The following is a 9,674-nucleotide window of genomic DNA, read 5'->3' as shown; positions in this document are numbered from 1 at the left end:
GTACCTCGAAAGGCAGCTCGAAGATTCGAATCGTACGCACGCCCAGCCCCGAATGAGCGACTAAAACTTCGCCAATATGACCATCGGAGTGTCGGAACTGGAATCCTCGTTTGGCGGCTTCAATGATCCTATCACATGCTGCGTCGTCAATCATCTTTACGTAAAGAGTGCTGCTCACGATTGATAAATGAATTCCAATAATCTCCGTGTAATTAAGATGCACTTCGTCCCTCAAGAAACGTTCGATTTCGAAAGCCTTCGGTCTTGCATACTCGTTACAGAACGTGAACTGTATCGTGGTTTTTCGGAAATTGTGTGCCATTGCGTTCGATTCAAACAGTAACACACGCGAGTGACGACCGTGCAAACACCGCTTCTTCCGCGACCGTTCGCAGCCGAGACGTAAACAAGTCCGAGCTGCTCCGCGGTGAAAGGCGGACTACATCGTTATCGGTGCTGTCGGCGAAAAGCGTTGACAGACGCAGCAGTTGTAAAAGTTTCTTACCTCGATTTCTGGAAAAGTATGCGTTTTAGGACCACGTACCTGGTGATGAAAAATGTTCTATTTACAATTATCTACCGATCCGGCCAACTTTGAGTCGATCGCTCGTCATAACCTTTAGGGGTGATTTTCTCACAAACGCGGGGGTGTTGACCCAAAATGTCTTAGATTCCTTCGTTTTAGGTTGTACACAAGCGACCTGCCAAATCTGAGCCGAATCGGTGGGCCGTGTCTGACGCCTTCCCCTTGTGAGATACCCTGTATGACCGGCCGGTGTGGCCGTGCGGTTAAAGGCGCTTCAGTCTGGAACCGCGTGACCGCTACGGTCGCAGGTTCGAATCCTGCCTCGGGCATGGATGTGTGTGATGTCCTTAGGTTAGTTAGGTTTAAGTAGTTCCAAGTTCTAGGGGACTGATGACCACAGCAGTTAAGTCCCATAGTGCTCAGAGCCATTTGAACCATTTTTTTGAACACCCTGTATGGCATAGGTGAGATGTGTACCTTACAGAGAACAAGCACACCGTAAAGTAGTTCGCAGAGCACAAATGTAAAGCCGACTTTATACGGCTGAGGAGAGACGAGAAGGCAGTGCCGGGGATGGCGTGCAGTGGTTGCCGCGTAGGACTCGTCAGAGGAAGGCCCGGCGGCGGAGTCGCGGACGGTGTGGCGACGGAGCGTCTGGGCGCGTGCAAGAAGAGACGGTGTCCGCGCCGCATGGCGCATGGCCAAAAGAATTGAGCGGGAAGCGGGAAGCGGCGCTGAAATTGCACGGGGGGGCGTCGGCGCCAGCGAGTGGTGTGCGCGTGCGCGGAGCGGCGGCCGCGGCCATGTGACTGCGCTGCGCTGGCGCCGCCGCCGCCGCCGCCGGCGCGCACCAGACGCGCCGCAGCCTCCGCCTCGCGCACACGAGCATGCCGGCAGGCCCATGGGCAAGAAGGGCAACAAGCGGAAGACGCGCTGGAGGGTGCTCCCCATCTGCGGTGAGTAGCGCGCGCCTCTATCGATCACCACCTTCCGGTGGTCCGCTGCCCGACACCCGACGTCCGACACCCGCCTCCTTCCGAAAACGCCGTCCGCGCCGACTCTGGTCCGTCCCCCCGTTGTGTAACCGCGCGCCGCTTTACCTGCCGCTTACGTAACGTGGCCCGCGATCAGTGTCGCCGCCACTGCCGCAATCGATCACCTCGTCTCTCCGATCCTTTTCTCGCACTAGCTTCCGTGCTCGACTCTGGCCGCTGCACTCACGTTACAGACCGTACTGACCCCGACATGCGGATCGAAGGTTGGGACTCCTCTTCGTAGCGAGCACGAAGGATTCCTGGGCTACGAGACTCTCACTTGAGGACGCTCTTCGTATTCCAGTTTCCTCTTCTACAACAGAATGTTGTTCCACCACACGGCATGTTTTCGACTCTGTATCTCTTCGAGTCCCAGGAGACGGACCAATTTTCTCATTGTACGGATAAACGAAATCGCATAAGAAACCCTTTCGCGTGTCCGTGATAAACTGAGGCTACAGTTCGGTAACACGCGTTCGTCTTTCGGGTACGACGCTCAAGAGAACGCTGCTCTAGTCTTCGGAATGTGTGTCACGTTTCCAGCATAAGCGCAGAGGGCGTTTGAAGAGCAAACCTCTGACGCCACTGTGGCTGCGCTCCGGTGCATCGTGAACAGCCGTCCGCAGATATTTTACAGCTTCTGTCGTTTGGCACGGTTACCATACAACGTACAGAGACCGACGGCTCTGCATGTGGCGTTTTTGTGGTTTGGTTCAGTTCCACTTTGTAGACGTTTACAGTGCGTTAGGAAGCTATAATGGATTTAATGCGAGGCGTCGTGATGGACTAACCTCCGCCAGCGTTTCCTTCGCGTCGTTAAGTTGTTTACCTGTCCTAGATCATCTCTGTTCGCTGGAGCTGCTTATGTAGCCCTTGGCAACTATAAGCACTCGGTAATTCGGATAATGTGTTGCTAGTTGGTATGATGTTGGTCAGGAATGCCACGGTCTGTAGCCATATCTCACGCCTCTTTTCTGCTACCACCACTATCGTAGAGTGTACGGAGATCAATACCATTACACATTTTATGCTTGATTATTTGATAGTCTAATAATTGCCGTAAATTACTTTGCCTTGCTCTTCTTTTCAGTAATCAGAAGTTATATCCCATAGAATTTGAAATGCTGCTTCTTTCAATGAAAAACACGCGTTTACGCTCCACAGTTCAACAATTTTTTCCAAATTTTACTACTGAATATGTACTAGGCGCCACATTCAGTGCTAGCGATTTTAATCATTGTTGTTTCTCGAATTAAACAGTTTTGAAAATCATTCTTGCTCAAAGCAGCGTGTTGGAAAGAATGGCTTGGTCCAACATCCTAAATTATTATCTTAAAACGGCGGTATAGCTTCAGAGTCAGTGGTAATGTACCAGTAGTTTTGCTTCTAGTGGCACTGCTAATATGCAGTATTTATCTTGCAAAAGACCTATCGAGACTAGGATTCTCAAATCTTTACTCTCTCAGTCGAGACATTCTGTAGTTTCATGCTTTTAACCTCAAACAGCTAAGCAATTTCAAGCTATTCTAAAGTGTTACTTACTGCTTACATCAGTCTGCTTGCATTTAAACGTTAAAATGCGTTCGTGTCCATCACGGCCCTTACGCAAGCTTCTGGTCGCAAGTAAACGGTCTTGTGGCCGAGCGTCCGACGCTTCGGACACGTTGGTTCCAGTGCTCGATCGTGCGCGGCCATATTGATTTCAGACGCCAACGTGCCTATTCCTGTACACACGGTGTGTGATCTTACGGTTCTGGAACAATATCTCTTTCTTACTCGCATCCGCCTCCCATTCTGCGCCCACCTACTTAACGGAACAGCTTTTAGTGCTTCGTCTGAATTCTCAACAGACTCCCGTGTCGCCATGTAGTCAGTGTTGCTCCTCGTGTAGTCATTCATTAGGCGTCAAATCCGTTTCTTCTTGTTATGTAAGGAATTTATAAAGTGAGTTATTTAAAGACAATACACTGTTTCCGCTGGTCTTACCCAACAAACTTATCGGACAGTGTGTTTATTTTGTAGCCAAAAATGAGTTCGATCCGTAGTCGTCCTTAGGGCAAGGAAGCAATGTGCACTACTTTCACTATGTTAACAAACCTGGTGTGTTTCACACAAAGATCTTATATACTTTCACCTTTTAAATCACTTAACCATAGAAACGTAGCGTCATAGAAAAACAGTTCCCTGGTTAATGCAGCTACTGCACAGTATTAGCACCCTGTATCTTCTTAAAAAGGGAGGCCTTTTTCTGAAAAGTCAGCGCTTACTTGAAAATGTCTGTTTAGTTTGCGTAACCGATGTTGACTTAGCAATCACGATATCTCGTTGGCGGTGACGATCGACGTATTGCTCCTTCCGCCCCTGGACTGATGCAGAGGTGTGTAACACACCTGCGAGTTGGTGGACCACACGAGGCAGAAGATACCGTTACTCTGCGCGCTCAGCCATAAAGTGGCCACAGACTGCGTCGCAGTGGCACTGGTCATATCCGATTTATGGCTCGTAGAGAAATCTTACTGCCATTAACTGTATTAGATGATAACATCGAACTTTAAGCGTCAGAAACAAAGCGAAGTGAAAGCAAGGTCTTATATCTGTGGGCAGGAACAACTTGACGACGTTTATGGCGCTGATACTAGTTATGTACATGAAGAAGGGTCTTTTTGAAAATACTTTCGTAGTTTTCAATGAGTTAGCTTCCAGAGAGTGATGAGGAATTTTTCTTTCTTTTTCCTTCTTCACTGTCACCTGTAAACAAACAAATAAATTATGCTTCCCACAACGAAGATGTTTTGCTATGTCTCGAAAATTCCCATTCTCTAAGATTACTCGATAAAAGTAGTCACTTTCGCCTGGTAAATTTATTTTCTAGCTTTTCACTTCTTACCTTTTTGTAAGCTCCAGCTTGCACGAAACAGCTTTACGCTCATATTCATGGCTTTCCGACAATTTATTTATTTCTCTTTTAAAACTATGGCAGAGTGCAACCCTTTTATTTCTGCAAATGTTCTATAAGTTTATTGAAAAAACAAGGTCCGAGTAGTGCGAGCCAAGGTCACAGAATAGCGTCGGCTCTCCCCCTCCTCCATTGCTATCTCAAGGAGCGCTCAACGACTTTCTCCAACACTCGCATCTCTCAATATTTGCTACATTTCTCCATGTTTTCCACGAAATATACTAGATGAATATTTTTGTTGTTGTTGTTCTATCGAATCACATCTGATTACTTCCACTACTGATGCATCAAAAGCAATAAAACCGTTTTTCCTGATCTTGAGGATGATGTTACTGACTTACTAAACTCTACGTGAGAAAGGATTCGTTTTAGAAAATTTACCTTTACATTCACCATGGTTGGGAGCATTAATTAGATACGAGTTTACTTATATGTCCCATTAGCTATTTCCTGAGGTAATCAGACCGTGTAAAATGATGAAATATTTTATTCGTTGTACACGTTAGTGCGAAAAGGAATTCCTCATTTCCATGATATCATCATGCTTGTTCTTTTTCTTGTGTTCTCTAAACCACCTTAGACCAATTCCATGATGAACAAGTGACGAATGATTTCGCGTTCCATGTTCCTGCACCCTAGCTAATTCCGTCGATATCAGGCCACTAACCCCAATCTTCTTCTGTTGCAAGTTTGTTGGGAAAATTAACATTCGAATGGGATTCTGTGAGACACCATTCAAGCTTACTTGCACTAAGTTGAATATTCCTAATCGGGCAAGTCGCCCTTTTCTCATCTGTCATGTACCAATGCGTTTCATGTTTTGCGCTTAGTCATAATTAAGCTCAAAAGGTATTTTAATAAGAACACATGATGTTGCAGTCTCGTACGTTTAACAAGAATATTACAACAGTGTTCACTTATAACACGTGGAACACTTTATCACGTCCTCATGGTCGCTTGGTTCTTGAACAACTTAAGTTATGGAACAGGATGTATCGCCCGTGTCTAGTATTATTAGATGTCCACCGCATTTCATCTACTATTTCTAAAGCGAAGTGGCTCGCTACTGTTTCCACCACTATCTCCTTGTAGATCTCTTATCGATCATACGAGGCGCAAAAATTGTTAAGAAACCATTATAGTCAACGGAAGCAGCGGAGTTTAAGTCTCCGTCCAGTAATTGCGATTTAAGTTTTCCGTGGTCTCCATAAGAAACTACCAACGAATGCCATGATGGTTTCTTCTAAGAGGCCACTACCGACCCCAGGCTCCATCCTTTTCCAGTCTGAACTTACATTTCGTTATAAATAACCTAAATGTCGATGAGACTATAGGTCTTCCCTCTCTATCCATCTCCTCTTGCCCCCTCTACCTTCTCCTGACCACCTGCATCTCCTCCTGCCCCTCTCTCTGTCCATTGCTTACTCCCCCTCTCTATGTCCATCTCCTCCTCTGCCTCTTTCTATCTTTCTCTTCGTCCCCCTTTTTCAGTCCATCACCTTCTCCTCTCTCTCTATGCCCATCTCCTCTTCCTTTTCTCCGTCCAATTACTCTCTCTGTCCACCCCCTCCTCCTCACTCTCTCAATCTATTTCCTCCTCCAACTCCTCTCTGTCTATCTCCCCCACCCCCTCTCTCTTCCCTTTCTCTATCCAGTTAGTTCCTCCTTCATCTCTCTCTGTCCAACTCCTCCTCCCCCATAGGTACTTACATTTCGTTCTTACCCCTCTTTCTCTGTTCCTCTCTTCTTCCCCCCGTTCTCTCTCCGCCTTATCACCCCCACTCCAAAACGAGGTTGCTAGTTCTTATCTCCACAGTATTTCTTTGCAGATAGCGAGTAATATGTGTACCAAGTGTGGCTGTAATCGATCCAGTGATTTAGGAGGAAATTTTTGTCTTCAGCTTTGTCCACATAAGCATATGTCACATATTTTACATATATTTAATATATTTCACAAATATCTGCACACATATTGCACCCGTATCTCTAGCGAATTTCGACCTGTAGTTTCGTTTTCGCAGTTCAATGTTTATGATGTAGTATCTCCTGAACTATGAGTCGTGCAATAGTATAATTTTGTAGCTGCATTCGGCAGCGCATGTGACTACTGTCCGCGAAATACACTGCGAACACAGTTAGTAGCAAAGTGGTAACAAAATTTAAACATCATGCATGATACGCCAGTTTTTCACGCATCTCAGTATTTATGACGTTGTATCTTCTGAAATATATGTCGTACAACGTTAAATTCAGTGGCATATGTGACTAATGTCTGTGAAACGTGTTGTGAATGGAGTTTATAGTAAAGAAGTAATAAATTAAAACGTCATTCCTGATGCGGTATTTTTGCTGCAACAGCAGTAAAAATGTACTAAGAGATAAACTTTTTTTCCTTCGTAATTTTGCCTAGGTTGTCAGCGAGAATAATTTTCGTTACTGTTTGAAGTCGTGTGTAAGATTCGTTGCAAGTCACTAAGTGCTTTCATTCTCAAATAATGCATCAATATAGTCTGACTATTTGCGCGTCATGAGCTACAGTACTTTTCCACCGCCACCCCTTTGAAAGGTAGATGGTTCTTACCCCCACAGAGATTCATTCCAGACAGCAAGTAATATGTGTACCATGTTTGGTCAAAATCGATCCAGTGGTTTACGAAAAGATGTGGGGCATACATACATACTTACATTTTTAGATCTATGGGTACCTCTTTATGAATAGCATAGGAAAGACACAAGTCGCTAAATAAAGTAATAAATATACCTCCCCTAGGGATTCGAACACAGTAACAGATTTGATGAGAATGGCACAGATCCTGTATCTGAGGGAGAATCTTGAATCGGTTGAGCGTAACGCCGGAACTGGTGCGGTAAACTACGTAAAAGTTATGTTTATCGGTATCACTCACCCTTGCGGAAGGAACACCAGAGTTTAATGTCTTGTCTATGGCGATATCATCAGAGAAGGAGCAGAAGCTCGGATTGAAGAATGATGCGCAACGAACCGTCCGCGTGTACTCCGGAGGTCGACACTTCAAATTCCCGTCTGGCTCAACAGATTTAGGTTTTTCGTTGTTTCCATAAACTGTTTGAGGCTAAGCAGTTTACGGAAATAACGGAAAACCTATACCAGTTTGGCCAGACGGCGATTTGAAGTGTCGACCTCTCGAATACAAGTTTCTTGTCTTACCATTGTGCCATCCCTCTCGGTGCTCACCCTATTGGTTGAAAATTTATACACATAAGTTAACATAAATGAGTTACTTAATAATAATAATGAGGGTATGGCATTGGTGGCCGGGAGACCCCTCGCGGGGCGGTTCGGCCGCCGCTCCACAAGTTCTTTAACGCCACTACGGCGACTTGCGAGTGAATGAGGATGAAATGATGATGAAAGACACACAACACCCATTCATCTCGGGAATCGAACCCGGGACCCCGTGCGCGGGAAGCGAGAACGCTACCGCAAGACCACGAGCCGCGGACAGTTACTTAATAATCCTGCCCCATCCTTTGATGGCACGAGTCGTAAGAAGCGTCCAAAATAAATTTTAATTTTCGTGTGTTAAGTAGAAACTACGCCATTATCGTATATGTTGTAGAAAAAGGGCCGGCCGGAGTGGCCGAGCGGTTAAAGGCGCTACAGTCTGGAACCGCACGGCCACTACGGTCGCAGGTTCGAATCCTGCCTCGGGCATGGATGTGTGTGATGTCCTTAGGTTAGTTAGGTTTAAGTAGTTCTAAGTTCTAGGGGACTTATGACCACAGCTGTTGAGTCCCATAGTGCTCAGAGCCATTTGATCCATTTTTTTGTAGAAAAAGGGAATTACCTAAAGTTATGAGTATTGCTTATGTGATACATGTAGACAGCGGAAGCGTAGCAGAGTGGTGCCAGAAAGTTCCTTGTGCGTGTCATCATCGAAACCTGTCAGCTGACACCAAACAGCCGTGCGCAGTAAGAGTCTTCCTTGATACGTCACCAAAGGCTCAACACGTACGCTATTGGAGCTAGAAAGCAGTCCAAAAAACTGTTGAAGCTAACAAGGTGGAGGACAATGAGAGAAGGAAGAGTATTAAAAATAGCCTTCTTCGAAGTTCTTCGGAAACGAAGGAAGTGTCTGTTCTCAAGAATCGTTTAAAATCTGGCGATGTATTTGAAACGCGTGCCTGTTGCGCTTGCCAGTAATCCGTTATAATTAGGAGAAAGTTGCAGAACTCTCACCAAGCGTCCGTTTTGTTGTCACAGTCTTTTATTTTCTTTAGCACGTTAGTTGCATGGTCGCAACACGGGGAGCACTCACGCATCACGCGATCTGGCATGAATTTCTTTGGCCGAATGCCCTTCCTCGCGTCACAACGCCACCTTAAAATCGGCTTGGTGGAAACAGCCTGAGCTATCTCTCTGTGGATCTTGTAAACCCTTTATCTGGAACTTTAGTTTCGCACCTCTTGTAATATTCTCACGTAAATGGAGAAAGAGTCTGGCCTTCTCCTTAACGTTTGGGGAAGTGTATGAAGAGGGTGCTCAGGTTATGTGTTATGTCAGACAATGGGCCGTTAATAGTTGCTACTCATTATAATATCGGAGGCGTTCTTCCTGTTCCGTCACAAAAACTGGCAGACCGATATTGCTCCTATGTAATGTGACAAACAAGCCGTTAGTAACGATAAGAGGAGGAGGAGATTAGTGTTTAACGTCCCGTCGACAACGAGGTCATTAGAGACGGAGCGCAAGCTCGGGTGAGGGAAGGATGGGGAAAGAAATCGGCATTGCCCTTTCAAAGGAAGCATCCCGGCATTTGCCTGAAGCGATTTAGGAAAATCACGGAAAACCTAAATCAGGGTGGTCGGAGACGGGATTGAACCGTCGTCCTCCCGAATGCGAGTCCAGTGTGCTAACCACTGCGCCACCTCGCTCGGTTAACGATAAGAGATGACCTGGTTGTGGCGAAAACACTAGTTCCCTAACGGCGGTGGCATAGAACCTTTCTGGTAACAAGAAATCCTTTTAGTTGACAGCAGTACGGTTTTTACTGTAATCTATTTCATCGACTGTGGGGTACGTGAAACCAGCTCACATGCGCATTTTTATTTTATTTTTTCTATTTAAAGAACTAACAAGTTTCTCATATATTTTACTGCATTAGTGACTTCTTAAAAG

At 45.7% G+C, this 9,674-nt stretch overlaps 1 protein-coding gene across 1 annotated transcript in view; it reads left to right on the top strand.

Moving 5' to 3' along the window:
* The first annotated feature begins 1,366 nt into the window (after window positions 1-1,366).
* The window catches only part of LOC124555251, a 532,173-nt gene continuing 523,865 nt past the window's right edge, over window positions 1,367-9,674 (top strand). Inside the window, exon 1 of the mRNA XM_047129116.1 lies at window positions 1,367-1,482. Within this exon, the coding sequence (XP_046985072.1) occupies window positions 1,428-1,482 (55 nt within the window). The 5' untranslated portion in view covers window positions 1,367-1,427. The remainder of the gene's footprint in view (window positions 1,483-9,674) is intronic.

This window comes from Schistocerca americana, chromosome X, assembly GCF_021461395.2.
Source record: "Schistocerca americana isolate TAMUIC-IGC-003095 chromosome X, iqSchAmer2.1, whole genome shotgun sequence".
Taxonomy (NCBI): domain Eukaryota; kingdom Metazoa; phylum Arthropoda; class Insecta; order Orthoptera; family Acrididae; genus Schistocerca; species Schistocerca americana.
The sequence above is the reverse complement of the archived record's forward strand: the minus strand, read 5'-3'. Positions and strand labels throughout refer to the sequence as shown.